The 21751-nt window shown below is 34.2% G+C and overlaps 1 protein-coding gene across 4 annotated transcripts in view; it reads left to right on the forward strand.

Moving 5' to 3' along the window:
* The window catches only part of USP25 (ubiquitin specific peptidase 25), a 152758-nt gene that overhangs the window by 100835 nt on the left and 30172 nt on the right, over nucleotides 1-21751 (forward strand). For 3 of the 4 annotated variants that reach the window (XM_047875088.1, XM_047875090.1, XM_047875091.1), the window contains 4 exons: nucleotides 3537-3607; nucleotides 4273-4501; nucleotides 6147-6347; nucleotides 15474-15613. In XM_047875088.1, coding sequence (XP_047731044.1) covers nucleotides 3537-3607; nucleotides 4273-4501; nucleotides 6147-6347; nucleotides 15474-15613 — 641 coding nt within the window. Of the gene's footprint in view, nucleotides 1-3536; nucleotides 3608-4272; nucleotides 4502-6146; nucleotides 6348-15473; nucleotides 15614-21133; nucleotides 21248-21751 lie in introns of all 4 variants that reach the window. The other variant, XM_047875092.1, reaches the window with a different exon arrangement.

Consider the following 21751-nt stretch of genomic DNA (forward strand, 5'->3'; position numbering starts at 1 on the left):
CAGTTGGATATGTATAATGTTAAAATTGAGAAGGGAAATCACTTCTGGATTTCATATGTAAATATTATAAAGTTTTTGTTTTTTTTGTTTGTTTAGGAAGTTTTTTTCTATAAGATAAACTAGTCTGCCTACCTGTTTTTCTGATCTTAATATCAGGTTCAAAGAGACCAAAAGATTTTCCCTGGGCTACTTAGTTGATTAATGACATAGCAGATGGTCTGATTTTCTAGTTTAGGGCTCTAAATTTATATCAAACTGGTATTCACAGCAATTCCACTGGTGAAACATCATACGGCATTAGATTTTGTATTTGTCAGTTAGGTCCTTCCCCTAAAGTTTGTGTAATGAGTTAAATTGGTAAAAAAAAAAAAAAAAAAAAAAAAAAAAAAAAAAGTTTTTTTTAGGTTTAAGAATTAGAAGTGTGAATTTTAATTTTCAGTATGCTCTAACAGATTTCCAGATATGATCTAATAGCTCAGTGCCTGTCTGTTATGTGTTTTAACTGGCATGTAACAAATTTAGAAAGGACAATGCTCTGTTGGGAGTAGGAGTGTGCACGTGTGCTTGTGGGTATGTGTTGGTGTTCAGTTGCCATCTGGCCTTTCTTGGTAGGAACTCTCCTTTATTCTGAAATTATGTCTTTGCTACTTTACTATTATTACAATATCCTTTTTCTTTTATTTTAATGAAGTCTTGTTAATATTTTATGATAGATTTTATTGTACTTTTTTCTTACATGTGAAAATATATGCCATTACCATTACCCAATATTATCCTAATTTTGTTTTTCTATGAAAAAAGAAAAATTGAAGAGCTGTTTTATACCAAAAGATTGGAATTATGTTAAACAATCTGGATTGTTGGATTGTAGATGCCCAACTTGCCTCTTTATAGACAATATGTAAATAAAGAGCAGTCCTAATGTAATATAACAATAAGTAGGGTATGATTGTTGACTGGCAATTAGCGTTAGTGGCTGTAAACATTTCCCTTTGTATTTGTCATATATAAGGAATTTTTTACACTTCATTTCATTAGTAAACATTTATTGAGCACTGTACTAGGAATTGGATAATTTTCTGCTGGACTTGGCAGATTGTGTTTGTTTTTATAAGATTCCTTTCAAAGGGGTGGAAGCTAGGACGCTTTGACATCAAGGTAGTCATTGAGGAAGGAAAGAAATGAACAGATAGAATCTACTTTTTGGAGAAACTGACACAGGTAGGTCATTGACGAGGTGAGAGGGAGGGAGGAATTAGGGATGATTCTCTTAGTTTCTAAAACTGGTATGAATAGATAGATGCAATGTACTTTTGAAAAGAGCAAACTGGTGGGAGAGCAGGTCCCTACTTTGGAGGGGGAGATAGGAATATGATGAGTCCACTTTTGGCCATTTTAAGTTTGAGGAACTTGGGAGACATTCATACGATAAGGTTTTGGACTTTAATACTTAATACTTTGGACCTTAATAATACCGTGGATCAGGTAAGATTTTCCTTGGAATATTTATTTACTCTCTTTTATCCCTGTTATTAGCTTTAGCATTATTTTTTAAACTTTGTGTAATATTCCAACATCTGAGTAGGATATAATTTATTTAATTTCTATATGGATACTCATTGCAAATAGTGCTGGCCCTCTACATACATATTAACACACTTTCATGAGCAGGATATATTCTTAAAAGTGTCATTTCCAGGGGCACCTGGGTGGCTCAGTGGTTAACCCTCCAACTTTGGCTCAGGTTATGATCTTACAGGTAGTGGGTTTGAGCCCCGTGTCAGGCTCTGTACTGATAGCTCAGAGCTTGCAGCCTGCTTTAGATTCTTTGTCTCCCTCTCTTTCTGACCCTTCCCCTGCTCGCACTCTCTCTCTCTTTCTCTCAAAAATAAATAAACATGAAAATAAAATTTTTTTAAATGTTATTTTGGTCCAAAGTGTGTATATTTCAAATTTTAAATTTTAACTGTTTAAAAAATTTCCCTCCAAAACATTGAAACAGTTTTTATTCCCACTAACTTATGAAAGAGCCTGTTGCCTAACATCCTCCTTACATTCTTCTAACTTTTTAAATTGTGGTAGCCTGAAAGTTGAAAGAATGGTACTTTAGTGTCTTAATTTGCATTTCCTTAATTTTGAGTAAAATTCTATTTTTCTATAAATTTCTCACGACATTTACCCATTTTTTATATTGGACCATTTATCTTTCTCTTACTGCTTAATAGAAACTTTAATGGTATGGTTATTAACTTGTTGCCTGTAGTGTATGCTGTGGGTATTATTTTCTCAGTTTGTCTTTGTCATTTGACCTTTTTTATGTTGATTTTGTTTTATTTTTATAAAGTAGTTTTTTTTAAACATTTTCAAGATTATTTTGAGAGAGAGAGAGCACACGTGTGTGCATGCGTGAGCAGTGGGGTTGGGAGGGGCAGAGGGAGAGGGAGAGAGAGAATCCTAATTAGGCTCAGTGCTGTTAGTGCAGAGCCCGATGTAGGGCTTGATCCCGTGAACCATGAAATCATGACCTGCACTGAAATCAAGAGTTGATTGTTTAACTGACTGAGCTACGCAGGCACCCCTATAATGTAGATTTTTTTAAGTTTGTGAAGAGAGTCTTTTCCTTTATGGTTACTAGATTTTCTGTCAATCTTAGAAAAAGCTCTTACCCCACTCTGAAGTTATTATTTTTTTGGTAGTCTTTCACGGTTTCTTCCTGATTCTTTGCAACAGCTTCATAGTATAGGGTATACTGTAATTTTATCATTTCCTCGTTAACAGATATTTAGCTTGTCTCTAGTTTTTAATTGTTATGGGCAATACAGCTGTGAATAATTTTGTAGAATGGATTTCTCCTGGAAGTAGAGGTAGTAAGTTATTGGGAGGCTCAACACTATTTCCATTAGTGATCATAAATTTGTATTCAGTTAATACATATATGTGTATAGAAGGTATGTGGTAATGTTATTTTATTTCAATCCAAAGTTTTCCTATTTTCTATAAATATGTAAGGGACTTTAGAGTCAATTTTTTTTTAAATTTATTTGAGAGAGAGAGAGAGAGAGAGGGAGAGCACGCGCACAGAGGGAGAAGGCAAAGGGAGAGAGAGAGAGAATATTAAACAGGCTGCACGCTCAGTGTGGAGCCCGACTCAGGGCTCAATCTCATGACTGGGGGATCATGACCTGAGCTGAAATTGAGTCGGCGTTTAACCAACTTGAGCCATCCAGGCACCCCTAGATTCAATTTTTATTGGAACTTACCTTGATATATTTGAACAAGTTTACTTTTATAGTCTTGGCACATTTTGCAAGTGAACCATACTTGTTTGGTTTTTAATTCTGCATTCATGCTATATCTTTTAGTAACAAGAACTGTATTTCATCTTATACAGACTCCAAATAGTGATGGTCTTAAGAATAGTTTTAAGAATTTTTCTTTATCCCTCTAACATATTGGGAGGAAAACCATTAGTCCCTATCTCATGTCTGGTAGAGATGTACTTGATTTAATCATTAAATCACATCTTCTATCCTTAGATTTGCAGGAAAGCATATCAAGAATCCATCGAACAATTGAACTAATGTACTCTGACAAATCTATGATCCAAGTAAGTTAAATTTTGAGTTGGTAAATGCTATCAATTATTGACATATTTTTATTTATATTATTAACCTAATTCTTAACCTACTTCTTATGTATTTTGTTATAAAATTGCTGATCTTAAAGATTCCATATTAATATTTCCCACATTGAGTTGTATTCTCATACTATATTTGTTGTTTATTCTCTTGATTATTTTACAATAAAACCTAGCAAAATTTTTTGGAAGGTCTTAGTATTTAAAAAAAGTAGAAAGGAGAAATTATATGATCGTTAAGGATGTTCAGATTGTGGGGGAAGAATATAGGGCTCAGTTACATTTTAACTTTTGGTATACGTTATGTAGGCCATGTTGTTAATTCAGTCATCAATTTATAATTGTGAAGATTTAGCCAGATTACACTATATAAGAAATATTTATCATAAGTTCTTTATTTGAAGGAAATACATTTCAAAGTTTTGAAAATCCTATTTATACACATGCTTTACATGTCTTTAGCTTACTTTCCCCTTTTTTCTTTCATAGTTTAATTTTTTCAAAATTTTAATCACAGTTTTGTTAAAAACATATTCTTCTGTGGTATTCTCCATTCAGATAGTTTATGGGTTTCATGGAATGTTGTGTTAATAGCGTACTTAATTGTGATTAAACTCTTCTATTTTCACATTTAGGTTCCTTACCGCTTACATGCTGTTTTAGTTCATGAAGGTCAAGCTAATGCCGGGCACTACTGGGCATACATTTTTGATCATCGTGAAAATAGGTGGATGAAGTACAATGATATTGCTGTGACAAAATCATCATGGGAAGAGCTAGTGAGGGACTCTTTTGGTGGTTATAGAAATGCCAGTGCATACTGTTTAATGTACATAAATGATAAGGCACAATTCTTAATAAAAGGTAAGAACATGAAATATATAGGGTGGTCTATATATCTATATATTTTTTCATTTTTATTTTTTTTTTTTAACACTTATTTATTATTGAGAGACAGAGAGACGGAGCATGAGCAGGGGAGGGGCAGAGAGGAGGAGACATAGAATCCGAAGCAGGCTCCAGGCTCCAAGCTGTCAGCACAGAGCCCAATGCGGGGCTCGAACTCACAAACCGCGAGATCATGACCTGAGCCGAAGTCGGCTGCTCAACCGACTGAGCCACCCAGGCGCCCCTAGGGTGGTCTATATTTTTAAATAAGTAGCCCTTTTATGTGACTCCAGTCTCTAGTATGATCAGTTAAGTAATTGACTCAGAGGGTGATTGGATATCATTAGCAAATGTAGTTGGCCTGTTGTAAATGAGAAACTGGAATTGAAAAGTAATGTGATCAAGGCTGACAATTGGAATATATTTTGTATTCACAGTTAACTATTTAGTAACTACTATAAAATGTAAATCTGACCTGTTTCTCCTTGCTAATATCCCTTTAAGGATCATATCATATATTGACTCATATTTAAGCTCCTTAAACTAATATGTAAGGCCTCTATTTATTGGCTTCTGGTTCTCTCTCAAGCTTCATTTATAATCATTGTCCATTTCAAAGTTTATATACTTTACTGATACTCAAACTGCTTGTTGTGTTGTCTTTACACCAAATGATTTCACACATTTATATCACTATTTATTTTTATTTTTATTTTTTGGCAGTAATGTTCTTATTTTTTTATTCTTTGTCTAATTTCTGCTCATCTGTCAAGATTCAATTCAAGTGTCACTTGCTCTGCCAAGTTGTTTTTTTTTTTTTTGACCTCTACCAAAAAATATCTCTCCTTGTGCTTTCATAGCATACCTCGGTCAGGTACTTTTACATGTTTTGGAGTTGTATGTTGACATGCCTTTTCCACTTCACTCTGATCTGCTCAGAATCAGGGGCCATGTCATACAATGTCTTAATAGTTTTATTTCTTATATTTTAACATAGGCTTTGCATATGGGAGAAATTTAAAAGGTTTGTTGAAACCAATATAATCAACTTTCCAACACTAGCTAGGCAGTCTACTTACAACTGAAAGCTGAAATATATTTTGTGGTTCAATAACTTTTAAATATAACTTACATAGTGGTTTTTAAATATCTTGCTATATTGATTAGTTTTCAAATTGCATGTAAGTATATTGCTGTACTTAACTGCTTTAGGTGAAACAGAATTTTAGTTCTATTTTGAGCTTAATAAGGTTATGAGTTATTCTCATTTTGTCATAATTTTTATTTCATAAATAGTCAAACATCTAGTATTTTCTTACAACAGAAAAAGTAGTACTATGTCAATGTTTGAGTAGTAGATGATTTTGACTTTATATCTTGTTCCATTTTTTTACTCTTTAAATTAAAAATAAAAAGCTGAAAATATTTCCATAATGGATTATCAGATGTTTGCATCATTGTTTTTCCAAGCATTTGTTTGAGTTTTCTTTCAATTTTTAATATTGATTTCCTAAATGGTAATAATTCATACTTTAAATCCCATTTGAAACGCATCCTATTTTGAGCTTTGCACTTCCTTTAATTCTTCATTTTATATTAGTTTTTGAAATATGATTTTCAGAGGAGTTAAATAAAGAAACTGGGCAGGCTCTTGTTGGAATTGAAACATTACCACCGGATTTAAGAGATTTTGTTGAGGAAGACAACCAGCGATTTGAAAAAGAACTAGAAGAATGGGATGCACAACTTGCCCAGAAAGCTTTGCAGGAAAAACTTCTAGCATCTCAGAAGTTGAGGGAGTCAGAGTCTTCTGTAACAACAGGTTAGTATAGTTTTACTGAAATGTATTTTATTATCAATATATTTATTACTGATATTTTATTGTAATAATAAGATATGTTCTTTTCAAAAGAAAACTCTAATTATCTTAAAGTATGAAGAAAGAAGCCAGTAAAAATCAACTGAAATTCCATTACTCAGAGATAACCACAGGTAACAGTTTAGCTAAACCCCTTTGCCAGGCAGCACTGTATACACATATATACACACACATCATATATGAGATGATTCTGCTAGCCCTTTCTTTACCTACAACCACCTACTTAGATTGGGCTTGACCTTTGGCCAGAAGCATAGAAAAGCCATGAAACAGATAAGTAATCCATACCTTTTCACTACAGCTATCAGGAGCATGAACTCTAGTAATTTCCCACTTGGACAAAATAACACTATTGGTATATCCATATATATTTTGTGTAGTACTTTAGGTAATATTTTGTGTAATTACACTATTATTATAGAGCAATCGAGTTTTTTCAAAATTTTTATTTTTATTTTATTTATTTTTAAAGTTTATTTATTTACTTTGAGAGAGAGAGAGTGGTGGGGACACACAGAGAGAGAGGGATAGAGAGAACCCCAAGCAGGTTCCACGCTGTCAGTGCAGAATCTGACATGGGACTCGATCGAACCCACGAACTGTGGGATCATGACCCGATCCAGCCAATACCAAGAGTCAGATGTTTGACTGAGCCACTCAGGCACCCCTTTTTCAGAATTTTTAAAATTACAAACAAAAAATTAGCTGAAACTGAGTATCTAATTATTTTAAGTTAAAATTTGTATAGACCCATAAAATAGAGGTCAATGTATAAAAATATAAATATTTAAAAATATTCTAAAGTTATTAGTTGAAGAAATTAATAAAATATTCAGAGTAAACACAGTAAAAAAGTAAACATGATTCTAGCAAAGTTGAAAATAAAATGTCTTCTGATTTTTTTTTAAAGATTACTTTCATCATCACAGAGTTAATATATTTTAAGGCAACATATTTTCTACTGTGAAAATGTGCTATTTCTCTGTAGTAGTTGGAGAAATCAGAAGAGATAAATGCAGATATTTTTGTCAAACTCATTTGTCTCATTTTTTATAATTCTAAGTGGATCTTTTCAAATGACCTTTTTATGCAACATGTACATGTTTTGTGTTTAGTTTTTAAGAACGCATTTTAAGTGTTTAATTTCATCTTTTACAGATAGATTTCCATACAGATTACTTAACTGAATTTCAGCATTATCATTTGAACTTTAGAAGAAATTACTCTCTTAATGGAGGATGTACAGTACCACAATATGATATTATGAATTATGTAGGCAGATATAGATCTGTCCGGACTTGTTAACTTGTTTTCATATAAATTGAATAGTTGAGTCCTTGATCTTGACGTTAATAGGCATTGATTCAGAAGTTTTAAAAAACCAAGATAATGGTATTATACCAATACCACTTTGCAATGTGGTAAGCTCTACCATGATGCAGGACTGTATATCTTTTCATACCATAAGAGCCACCGTGTAGGCCACATGAAGGTCTGTGGTTTCACAATAAATCAGTTTCATTTTAGTGACTTTGTCTACTTCAGTAGGAAATGAAATCAGTAGATATCAAGAGGTTTCTGTGCTCGAATCATAGTGTATACATTATAGTTCCTTTCATTTTAGAACCAATTCCATCCCCTTGTGATTTCATCCCTTACCACCCCTTGTCTTCTATACATATCCTTCCCAAACTTCTCCCTGGAACTGACTCCAGTGGAGCTACTTTGTTATACCTCCATTGGCTTTTCTGCACACCTTTTCCACGTGGCTGTTATTAGTGGGAGAATGTGGCTGCCTAATTGGCATAAGTGATGGTGGTACCTAAGTACTCAGATGTTAAGGTGAATGCATTCATTGGTTAAGCTCTAACTCTGTTCTTGGCTCACCTGTATTTTGTGGCACCAAAATATTAAATGCTATACAGTCTCCTCTTTGTCTTGTCTCTCACAAGACTAAATTTACAGGCTTAATACATTTTATTTCTGTTTAAACTAATACATTTTCTCCATTAATATTCCTGTCTGACTTTGCTCTACCATTTACATTCTCTCTGTATAAAAGGCCACATTTACATGCCCCATACCCTTTATCCTGGCGAATATCCCCTACCATATACTTTAAATGCTGTTTAATAATTTCAAAAAATACTAGTAGGTATTGGGCATATATTTTCCTGTCTCTCTTTTTAGTATTAAAAAAATATGAGAATTCAGATGTATTTCTGCGAGGGATCAGAATAACTAAAATATAAAGAGACACAAATGGTCAGTTTACATATAACTATTATGGTAATTATCTTCTGGATTGGGTTTTTAGAAAGCTGTGGCAGTACTGCTGCAATTGGAAACATTGAGTTCTCTATAGAGAATTGCTGGAAATACACAGTTTGAGTTAGGAATAGAATGTGCTAAGTCTGTAAATTTGGGGAGTGAGATTATTGTTTCTATTATTGTTTCTATTGGTTTCTATTACTATTACTTTACATATCCTATTAAGAAGTCCATCCTCTTTTGCAGGGTAATTTAACATATCACAATTGAATAAGGGGGCTCATTCATGTTTATTAGAACCACTTATCTCTCCTATCATTAGTAGAGAAATTTTACTTTAATGCCCATGTCATCTTATTTCTCTTCACAGTTTCCAAAGTAATTGCTCAATTTGGTATATTTTCAACATATCAAAGAGAACCTGTATTTAAATCTCTCAGGTGGACACTAAAATTATGAGTGACTAGTGGAAGTAATACAAGGAAGTCTTGTTCATAGTGATTTTTCTTTTCTCCTTGCAAATCTTTGCAATAAAGCTGTACTGTAAAAGCTATTAAAATCCTATTTCTTCTAAGTGATATTCCAAAGAAGAGTATTAATTTATATAGTATTAATGAAATGAGTATTTGTCCTGCTAACACAGTGACCAAGAAAGCCATAGACCTCTCTTCTCTAGTACTATTCCTTGTTTTACTGATGAAACTAGTAATAAATGATGGGACCAAAAATTATTTCGTCCTTAAACGAAATAATGCTACCTCCTTAAACCTGCTTACTGCAAAGAAAAACTTGCCTGAACACTTACATTTAGATATCTATTCAGTAGTTCATGACTGTATGTATATATGTCAGAAGTAGCTGGGGAGTTTTCTTGAGTATAAACAGCACATTGCACCTAAGTAAGATCACCTAAGACTTAACTGGGATCAGAATCTCTGAAGGAAGAGTCGAGAATATATATTTTTAAAAAGACCTTCAGATATTTCTGAGACCGTACCCTTGGTTAAACAGTATGGCTCCAGGCTGTATTTATAAAACAGAGAAATTATTTGGAAGGAGAAAAGAGCTTTGCACTTTTACTTGTGTTTCTCCTATCTTCAAGTACTTATTAAGGACTTAGTAGGGACTTCTTTAACAACCTGTATAGCATATCCAGATTTTTTTTAAAGGTAGAAAAATTAAGGTGGTAATGGTTGATATTGGTATGAATTGCATTCCATAGCATTTCATAAATTTACCTAGAGGTAGCATGTAGAAATCACTCTGGGACTTTTCTACAGATACAGTCTACAAGTAGAAACAAGCCGATATTTCAGGAAAGTACAGCTGGTTTCTGAGAGTAAGACCTGGTAGAATGAACAATATCCTCATTATTCTCAAGTTCCCTTAAAACAGGGACTGAGTGATTTTCTTATTTATAGCTCCAGAATCTAGCATAATAAATGACATATGGTAGGTGACCCTTGAATGTTTTCTGAATTGAATTCATTTCCTGTGGAGATTCCAATAATGAGTTTCCTACACGTGATACTCATTGTATGGGAATACTAGCATTTTTAAAGTAAAGCCCAAGAAATTATACATTAGAGAAGCAGGCTAAAAATGTGTGGTACAGATGTGCTCTGTCCTAAGTAAATTTTAGATTTAATTTTGGTTTCTAAGCCTCTACCCCCCACCTTTCCATAATTTTGTTTGTGGTAGCTCCCAGGAATTTGAAGTCTTAAAAGTTTGTCTGGTGATTCTATGCAACCAGCCTACCATGGCTCTTTATAGCCTGCTTTGGGGGAATCATTGATTTTAAATACATTTCTAGAAATGAATGGTCTGCATATCTTTGAAATAATCTTCTTTAAATATTTTTCTAAGTGTGAATGTAATAAGTAAGTCACTCATCAGTAAGTCAAGGTATTAAATATTTCTTTTTTAAAAAATCTTTTTTAAGTTTATTTTGAGAGAGAGCACGTGTGCACACGTGAGCAGGGAGGGGTAGAGAGAGGGGGAGAGGGAGAATTCCAAGCAGGCTCCATGTTCTTAGGGTAGAGCCCAACGTGAGGCTCAGTTTCACAAACCGTGAGATCATGAACTGAGCCAAGATCAAGAGTTGGATGCTTGACCAACAGAGAGCCACCAGGAGCCCCTATTAAATATTTCTGAAAGATATGAGATATTGCTCCTTTTTTTTTTTTAGTAGTGATTTAAGAGCAGATCCTTATGCTGTAACAGAAAGCCAATTGGTTATCAAGTTAACTCTCCTGTTAAAAATTTGAAGAGGATAACCAGGAAATACACATAAACAGAATACTCCCAAGCCTTCCCAATCCCTTACTCACTGTGAAGGTGGACCAAAGGAACAGGCTTAGAGTACTCTTAGAGTGTTGGGCCTTCTCTAATGTCTGAAAAGGTGAGTGAAGCCCCTACATTTTGAACATAGAGCACGAGTAGAAAATCTGTTATGTGGAGGATAACCATTTAAAAATCTCAGTGAAGTACCCACAAGACAAATACACGATTTGAGAGATACTTTGGGTACAGGGATATTATATACCTCCATAGAGAACTGGTAATCACCAGCTGTATTCCAAATTGAAGTCTGAGCAATAATATTAAACTGAGGGACCAATTAGTATATAAAGTGTCAGAACATAGATAAAGAAAACAACGTGGTCTCTATTAATTGAGTTCCTACCATTTATACAGGCCAGCTGTGAGGACGCTTTTGTAGAGTTACAGGAAGAACAAAAAGCATTGTATGTATTTACATACACACAAAGCCAAACTCTTTGTCCTGTTGTTTTTAACAATGAAGTGGAAATTGCCTGTATGTGCAGTAGGTGAAATATGAGTGGTATGAACCCTCCATATGATATAACCACTGAACATTATATTGACACAAAAAAATGTTTGTTACGTTACGCTAAAAGCAGTATATTCAGAATAATTCCTTTTGTTTATAAAATATGGGTAAGTAAAGTCTGAAAATATATAAACTAAAATATTAATAGCACTTATCTCTGGGTAGTGATAGAATTTCTAGTTTTCCTCATTTTGGTTATGCTAGGAAACATGTTTTTTATTCTTCTGGTTTGACAAAACAAAGCCAAAACCTTTCTGCTTTTTTATAAGGACCCTGTATTTGACTCCCTTGTAATTCTTCCACATCTGTTTCTCTGTGAATACCTTGTTTCATATAAACAGATTATTTCCCATTACTTTTGCTTGAGGGGAACTTTCTTATCATGGCATTTCTTATGAAGTATCCTTCATTTAAAAAATATCGTCTGAGAGTCAGTATTCTTGAAATTTTGCCCATTCTTCAAGGCTTTCCTCATATCCCAAAGTCTATGAATCCCCCTAATATTATACCTGTAGCAATAATTATCTTTCTTCCTCTTAATCCCAACTACTCTCACTACCACATTTAAGTTGTACCTATATTTTGATTTGTTTACCAATGTAAAGGCTCATTAATAGCAAGGATTTTATTAATCTTTTATCTGTTCTTACAGTGGCTTTGCATATGCTAGTCCTTCAGCCTGGAATCTTCTTTCTCATCTCCCAGGATAATCTGCTCTACAAATCCTTCAAGATTCAGCTCATTTGGCATTTCTTCTAGGAAATCTTTCTTAACATGCAGCATCATCCCAAGTGTGTGTATTGGGCCCACAGTGTTTCTATAGAACCTCGTGCATAACTCTGTTATTGCATTTAATACTTTGTATTGTAATGGGGTAAATATTAATCTGATTTTATTGAGAGTTCCTTAAAGCGAGTGAATTTTAGGTCAACTTTCTTTTTCATTGCTGATATCTAGCACAGTACTGTAAAATGGCAGAGGATCAAACATACTGGATGAAGTTTGGGTTTTTGTTTCCAAACTCCTGGATGTCAAATCCTTATAGGTTCATCTACTGTTACTACAGTGCCACTCAAATGTAAGTTCCCTGGAAGATACGTAGATGAGGATAAATTCTAAAAGAAATAGTACTATGTGATATTTAGGCAAGATCATTCATCATTATTCATAAGGTTTTTGAACTCAAATCCCTATATGGAAGGAAATCTTGACCCTGGGGACCTAAGATATATTTGACTATGTTGATCACATAAAAGTACTTTTGTTTTTAACAACTTATTTTGTGTAGACTGTCCATGTTTCACTTTAGACCAGTGTCAGAGCAGGTGGATTTCTTGGCCCTCGCTGCATCTTCCTCTCAGCTGGAGGTATACCCTAAGATTTTCTTTACCTTATCCATCATACAGGGCACTGAAAGAACATTGCAGTGCAAGGTTAGGAGATGCAGATATAGTCAAATATTTATTTGACTTCTTTAAACTTCCCTTCTGTCACACACATTGTAAGCATTCCTTCCTGTAGTTTTCCTTGTCGTAGTGTCATTTCACCTATATCAGCCTGGTTCCTTCTGCCAAACTTAGAGTCATCTTCCGCCTCCAACCTTTATGTCCAAAATACATCTTCAGTTTACCAGTTCTCTCTGTCTCTGTTGTCCAGAAACACCATCATCTCTTGCTCTTATTGCTCTGGTACCTTCTAGTACTTCTGGTTTTACTTTCTAGTTTTACTTTCCTCTCTTATCCACTCTTCACATTGTAGCCAGGATTATTTTTTTTAAACTTGCCGCATTGCCATTATATTTAAAACATTTATTCACTTCCTTTTATCCTTAAAACTTTTATTAGACTTGAAGGCCCTTACGATTTTTGCCTTTGTCCTCTCTGCCATATATCTCCTATTACACTGTAGCCCAGCCACACTGACCTTTCAGATCATCCTTCCATCAAGGAATGGGATGATCAACCCATTATCCTTAAGCTGAAAAGTTTATTTCATATTCCATAATCTAAGTTATCACTCCACCATTTTATTCCTAGAATGTATTGTAATATTGTCACAGTTCATATGTGTGATTCTTTTGATTAATGACTTTCTCCAGAGCTGACTCTAAACTTCATGAGAGGACAGACTGGCTGCTTTGTTCACACTTTGAGTCTCACTGTCTAGCCTAGTGCCTGGCACATAGTTAAATGCTTAATTAAAATGTATTGGATGGATGGAGTACCATGCATATATGTTGAAATTATAGCATTTCTTTTTGAATAATATTTCATTTTGAGAGGTTTTTTTTAATCAAATATTGGAAAGGATGACAGTAGCCCTATTGTGTCCCACCAGTTGGTTGAGGAAGGGCTCACTTAACCAATCCGAGTAACATTGTAGAACATTTTAGTGTACTTTCTTGAATACTCCTTGCATCTTTGTATAGAAGGATACTCCTTGTATCCATTACTTATTAATTCATTTGTTCCATTAAGGTATTGTATGCTTTTTATGCTAGGTTTTGAAGAAATAGCAATACAAAAATGAGATAGTATCTCTCCTCTTGAGATTCTCAGGGTCTAGCAGGGTATATGGGCTTGAAATGAGAACAGTAGTAATTAAGTCATAATTGGGGTAAAGTGCTACTGAAAGAAAGAATAAGTTACTTGAGAACAGTGGTTCTCATTTGAGAGTGACTTTGCCCCCCAGGGGACATTTGACAAACTGAAGACATTTCTGGTTGTCACACCTGGAAGGACCGTGCCACTTGCATCTAGTGGGTAGATGTCATGGTGCACAGTAGATCTACATGCCATCTAGATGCATCTAGATGCCACAGTGCACAGGACAACCCTTTGCACCAAAGAATCACAGTGAACCACAATGTAATAGGTGCCAAAGCTGAGACACCCAGCTCTAGAAGTGGTGTAAGCAGGAATACTTGAAGTGGTATTTAAACAAAAAGACACATAGACGTTCTTAGATGCAGGAGTGAGAGTGGAGAGTGGGTGAATGTACAGGCAGAGGGAAGAAAATGTGGAAAGATCTGGAGGTTGAAAGGAAAACCTCTTTGGTGTATTAAACTCCCTTTTTGAACAGAGAGCAAAAGTCACAAAGTTCTGTTGGAGAGAGAGGCAGAGACCCACTTACATGAAGCACTTTGTGGATATTCAGAGTACATTGCTGCATTGGTGGATTTGGGGCTCAGAACCTAGATGATAGATAAAACTTTGAGAGTTCTTCACAGGGATAACATTTAAAGTCTTTTTTTTTTAATATTTATTCATTTTTGAGAGATAGAGCATGAGCTGGGGAAGGGCAGAGATAGAGGGAGACAGCTGTCAGCACAGAGCCCAACGTGGGGCCCGAACCCACAAATTGCGAGATCACGACCTGAGACAAAGTCAGACACTTAACCGACTGAGCCACCCAGGCACCCCTTGAAGTCTTGATTTTATATTAATTTCAGTTTGCTAGGTTATAATGGTTTTTCCTATGACAACACTCAGTTACCAGGACAGGTTCAGAAAAGATAGCAGGTAGGTTCATTCAAGGTTAGGGTTTTGTCAGGTGTGAAAAAGGATTCTGTGGCCAGAGAAACAGCTGTGTTTCCTATGGAAATTCAGACCAGGATTGTTATCTAAACTAAATCCCACTCCCCCACCCCCCGCTTTTTTTTTCTTTTTGGTAGAATGTTACTGATTTTCCAAAATGAGATTGCTATGAATTTCTAATCATAGACTATGATACAATGAGTATTTTCTCTAGTCATTGACTACTCTTCAACCTGAATTTGGAGGGGTTATAAATTCTGGGGTAGGTGCTATATGTTTAGTGATACATTAAATACAAGTAAAATTAATTACTGTATAACTTTGAATTAGAAATAAATAACAGATTCATCTTAGTACAGGCTCTCTGTGACTTGTATTAGATATACAACTGATTCTTTTCTTATGAAGCACAAGCAGGAGAAGCAGAATATCTAGAGCAGCCATCAAGAAGTGATTTCTCAAAGCACTTGAAAGAAGAAACTATTCGAATAATTACCAAGGCATCACATGAGCATGAAGATAAAAGTCCTGAAACAGTTTTGCAGTCGGTAAGAACTTTTCTTTTAGCTTTCTGAACATGGCCATCTTCATGACATTTCCTGCAGTGTAGTGGAGAGCTTCCTGCATGGGAGTCAGGAGAAAGGAGGCCAGAGGGCAACTCTGCCCTTAAAGGGATCAGGGGCTGTGGGTGGTACCTAACCCCCTAGGCTGTATTTTCCTCACCTGTAATTTTTTTTTATTAAAGATTTTTTTAAGCTTATTTGTTTATTTTGAGGGAGAGAGAAAGCGGGGAGGTGCAGAGAGAGAGAGAGAGAGAGAGAAAGAGAGAGAGAATCCCAAGCAGGCCCCACAGCCCCACACTGTCAGCACAGAGCCCAACGTGGCTCTCCAGAGCCTCAAGAACTGTGAGATCATGACCTGATCTGTAATCCAAGAGTTGGATGCTTAACTGACTGAGCCACCAAGCCCCCCTAAAGCTGTAATTTTCTAAATAGCTTTTTTTTAAAACTAAATTTCTGTCTTCCTTTTAGAGAATTACAAAAAATCATAATTATAGACTGTTGATCATTTGATTTGGAACTTAAAAAGAAAAGTATAAAATTTAGCATTATTTCTTTTTTTCCCTCACCCCTCCCTCCATCTTTGGTCTTCATACATTGAAATAGTTGGGAATGTAAGGTAATAATTTTCATTGTTTCATGGAATATGTTTAATAGTAAAGTACTAGATATTCTAGGTTAGAGTATTATTAGCAGGATAAATGTGATATTGCAATGTGGCTTATGCATATTTCAGTAGTGTCCTATACAAAATTGTCATTATAACCCTCCTGTATTGTGGCTCTCAAGTATGTCTTTTTATAGCAATAAATTGAGTACACTGGTATTATACTGTGTTTTCAGTAAATATGACATTCTGAGAGATGTTATTTCAAGAATTTTCTACTACAAAAACGTTCGGTTGTTGTAGTTACTTATTTTTTTAATAAGTGAGCGAAGCAGCTATAATGCAGGTTTCATGATAGCTAATTTTAGTATTTGTAGATTAGCCTCCAAGAGAAGTCACGGGAACAGGGCATATAATTTTTCAACACACAATTTTCTATTTAGTGAACTTAATCTCAGCAATAACCTGCTAATTACAATGAGGTCTTTAATATGATAGGACCTTGATTAACCAAAATGTTCAATTAATAAGGTATGTTAATTATGTTTCGATAAATGAAATAATCAAATTACTTTTTTATTTCATTCCCTGTTTGAAAATTTTTTACTATATATTATTTTGCTATAAAAATGTATTAACATAGATTTTTTTTTTAATATTATTATTCTAAATTTTGCAAATGCCCTGGAGATTCTGAATGAGCTTTGATGAACCCCTGCTAACTCTATAGCACTCCTGGAAAATGCTTCTTGTAATGGATCTGGGATGTCTCACTTCTTGGGTCCTGGTAGAAGAGGAAAACGTAGGGAGGTAAAAAGGGCAGAGAAGTAGATACAAGGGAGAAATATTTTTGCCTGATATAAAAATGTAATTTGCTTGACCCTTTGCTAATTAGGAATTTTATTTGTTAAAGCCTACATTATAGTTAATAAGTATCCTCCTTTTAACTGTAATCAAAAAGCCAAAAGTAGTATTTAGCTTAATATGGAAACGTGATTTTTTTTAGTTTGGCTAATCATGTGTAACATAAATTTGCAGAAACCAGCACTTAAATTTTGTTACTTTGTTAAATTAAGTTACTAATACAGATATCATCTTACAAGCCTACAACCTACTGCTTCCTTCTACTTGAGAGAGGAGGATAGCACTGAGAGAGTATGATAGAGAGCTAGCGTAAATATTTTTCCATTTGGCTTATCTTTTGGAGTAGTACCAACAGTTGGCCCCAGTTGTTTGTATAAATCCTGCAACATGTTTAGGAATATGTTAATCATGGCTATCTGAAGGATTTTGTTCTTGGTCTCATGATTAGTTGCTTAGGATCATAGTAACCACCTCCTGGTTTTTCTCATTTAAAGGTATACATATGTTAGAAACTAAATTGTATAGATGAAAAGAGTGTTTAGACTTTAGGATTAGATAGTCCTGGGTTTTTTAATATTGGTTTTCATTCTCGCTAACTAGGCAAACTTAAATAAGGCGCTTAATTTTTCTAAACCTGTTTGCTTTTACATAAAATGGACATGATTGTGGGATTAGTTAGCATCATTTTTTGAGGGTGCCTAGCATGTAGTGTAAGTACTAAGCAGCTGTTAGTTTCTTTTTGTTGCTTAAATACTAACCATTTCACAAATATACAATATATTAAGTTCCAATCTTAGTCGAAGAATTCTCTGGAGAGCATAGTCCTAGAAACCATAGAGAGATGTTTCCTAAGTGTTCACACTGCTTACTTTTTATAAGAATGCCTTTAATTTTAAGTGGAATATTTTAGGAAATTTGAAAAATACAGAAAAGTATACTTTAAGAAAGTAATCTTTTTAGTCCCACTTTTCAAAGCTATAATCACTGTTAATATTTTGGTATGCTCTTTTTCGTTCTTATTTTTATGTACAGGTTTGGGATTTTTTTTTTTTTTTTGCTGAGGTACTACTGCATGTAAAATTTTGTATGTATCTTGCCTTGTCTTCTTTTAATATTTAACACTGTAACATAACCATTTCCCCATGTTAAAAATTTTGTAAAAAACATTTAATGGTTAGGTGTTATTCCATTGAGTGATTAAATTCTTATTTACACACCCATTCCCCCATTGTATATTTGTTTCTACTTTTGCATTATTACAAATAGGCTGTTACAAATGAAACTTATTCTGTATTTCAGTTTATTTCTTTAGAATACATTCCCCATTGTTGAATTACTAGGTTAAAAGATAGGAGCATATTAAGGGGATCAAGGAAATTGTAGTTATATAGCTTCCTAAAAGCCCTTTCATGAGAAACCACTTTTTTAAAAAATCCACTTAATGGATTTCAGGCAATTAATAAAAGTCTTTGTATTTTAATTATTTTTGGAACTTCTATTAACTGAAGAACTTATTAACTCCTTTCAAGTTTAGCCTTTGTTAAGGTGTTTTATAGGGTCTGACAATAGTAGAAAAAGATAAATACACATGTACTTTACTTTAATGAACCCTCATATTTATATGGAAAAATTTTATGGTGCTTTAGGATACCTAGACTTGATGAATAATACAAAAGAATTATTATATTCACCCAAAGTTTTTTCCCTTTTTCAACTTGCACCCATATTATTTGTCAGTATGATGCTGTTGAAACTCTTGTGTGGTAACTGAAAAGGTTTATAAAACATCTTTTCCTAAGTGCAACTGTTTTTTTTTTTTCCAAAGGCAATATGTTTTTTTATAAGGAGTAGTATTCTAAGTAATATTCCCAGTTGCTACTTGCCTTACCTTTATATTCTTTCTTCTTAAAATAGTATTGTTTTAGATAGTTTGATTGTGAGAAATTTTATACCAGTGTCTAGACAGATCGCCTAATTTACCTGCTTAAATTTCACTCTTAGGAAGAGAGACCTAGCACAATTATTCTTCTTTCATATGCTAAACGGATTAAAAATCCTTAATTAAATGTCATGGGCTAATAAGCATATCTCTCTAGGTATGTATGATAGTAATATTGGGTTATTCTATTCAAATATAAGCACTTTAAAGTAATATAATATTGGTAATACTTGTCATTATAGAACCACTAATGTGTATCAGGTATTGCATTAGCTGAATATTATCTCTCGTGATCACAACTATGCAGGTTGGTTATTTCCTCTTGAAAAGTTGAGGACTCAAAATAAGGAAACCTTTTCTAGATGTGTTATGTTTAAAAATAGCATTTCTTTTAAAAGGAACAATATCAGTCTTGGCCATTAGTTTTTGTTTTATTGTTTAAACTCTTTTTGCATATGTACTTAGACTCTTAGACTCTTAGAATTCATTAGACTCTTCTATATAAATATATCGTACAAGTCTCTCACAGACTTTACAGAGTGAGATAAACCCAGTAGAGTATGGATATTAATTGGATATACACTTACTTATTAGAAAAGTAGAGCCGTAAGAAAGAAAACCTATAAATTCTCTGGGTTCAGAGGAGGTCATGTCAGTAAATGTTCTCATCTCTAAAATTTACTTAGGGGCGCCTGGGTGGTTCAGTCGGTTAAGTGTCCGACTTCAGCTCACGTCATGATCTCACAGTTTGTGAGTTCGAGCCCCGCATCGGGCTGTGTGCTGACAGCTGAGAGCCCGGAGCCTGCTTTGGACTCTGTGTCACATTATCTCTCTCTGCCTCTTCCCCGCTTGCACTCTTGTCTCTTTCTGTCTCTCAAAAATAAGTAAGTGTAAAAAAATAAAAATAAAATAAAATTTACTTATATTCCAAATTGAAATAAAACCCCTTCAAAAGGAAATACAACCCCCTTAATTGCTTTCATTGAAATTTTCTGTTTATTTTATGTCAAAACTAAAGCTTACCTTTGCTTCAGAAAACTAAAGCTGCAAATTGAAATTACTTAAGCAAGCTACTTTCGAACACTTAAGTACTTGTGAAATTTCTTTATGATAAATAGTGAAAATATGCTAATTATGAATTTATTCAGTAATAGAAAGTTCCTTGTGAAATCTGGACAGTATTTTGGGTTTTTTTGGTTGGGGTGGATTTTTGTTTTGTTTGAGAGGAGGAGAGGCAGAGGGAGAGGAAGAGAGAGAATTTTGAGCAGTCTCCACACTCAGCTGGAAACCTGACCTCCCTCCAAGATCATGACCTGAGCTTAAATCGAGAGTTGGACACCTAACCCACTGAGCCTCCCAGGTGCCCCCACATAGTATTTTGAATGAACATATTAGGATCTTTGAGTAGACTTTTCTGGATTTCACTCTGCCTTCTACTCCATTAGTGTGGATTAGGGAAATTCATAGAATTTGTTACCAAGTAAAACAATAAAAAAAGAAAGAAATTTGATTGAGTTATTAAGGAGTGATGTCAGCAGCTTTTTCAGAAGGAGGAATTCATTAGACTCTTCTAAATAAACACATCGTACAAGACTCTCATAGACTTTACAGAGTGAGTTAAACCCAGTAGAGTATGGATATTAATTGGATATACAATTACTTATTAGAAAGGTAGAGCCATAAGAAAGAAAACCTATAAATTCTCTGGGTTCAGAGGAGGTCATGTCTTATTTTGATGAAGTTATCAGTAAAGGATTTATGGAATTATTAGAATTTTTAAAAAAGCTTCAGCTATAACTTATAGATAACAGTAGGAACTACAACTCTAGTATTTATTATTTTTAAGGATTTGGTATCCTTGTACAAATGCTTTGTGGAAAAAAAAAAGAAAATTTAGTGGTTGAGATGTAAAAGGAAAGCTATAGATCTTGTATTATTACTTGATTAATGCATTCACTTTTAATGTTAGTGTTAGGTGGTCATTTCATACTAAGCAAATGCAGGTGTTTTTAAAAGATTCGTGAATCTCTGCCCTTTAACACTTGTTACTTCCATTGTTCTCTTTTCTAATGTTAATACTAATAATTCTTTTCTGCAGAAACCTGAAAATACCACAAGCCAACCACCTTCTAACCAGCAAATTGTAGAGGTGGCGATTCCTCATGTAGGGAAATTCATGATTGAGTCAAAGGAGGGGGGTTATGATGACGAGGTACCTTTGTTATAGATGTCTGCACTGTTCTTACTTATGTTTGGCTATTTAATACACATACTTGGGGCATGCATGCACCTTCACCTTTATGTCTATTGCTGCCTAACATACAGCTTACCCACCCGTGATCTGAAATTACCTTACCAACTGCTAACAACTTTGAATTTCAAATGAAAGTTTAAGTAGAAAGATTACAGAATTTGTCAAAAGGATAATTTTATGTTTCCAGAGTTAATTCTTTATGTAGACATATGATCAGTTTATTCTCAGATTGATGGCTGTCAATAAGGTTTGTTTCATTGAGTAGCAAGAATTTGAATATTTAAAAAATAAGTTTTTCCTATTTCACTTGAATTATGTATTATAATACTTAACCCACCATTTCCTGCCAAAAGATCCTACAGCATGATTGAAAATAGATAGTGGATCTTTTTGTTTCTGCAACCTCCATATGAATGTGAAGTGAGTGATTCATCATTTCTCAATGCCTACCAGTGCTTTATA

The sequence above is a fragment of the Prionailurus viverrinus genome, chromosome C2 (assembly GCF_022837055.1).
Source record: "Prionailurus viverrinus isolate Anna chromosome C2, UM_Priviv_1.0, whole genome shotgun sequence".
Taxonomy (NCBI): domain Eukaryota; kingdom Metazoa; phylum Chordata; class Mammalia; order Carnivora; family Felidae; genus Prionailurus; species Prionailurus viverrinus.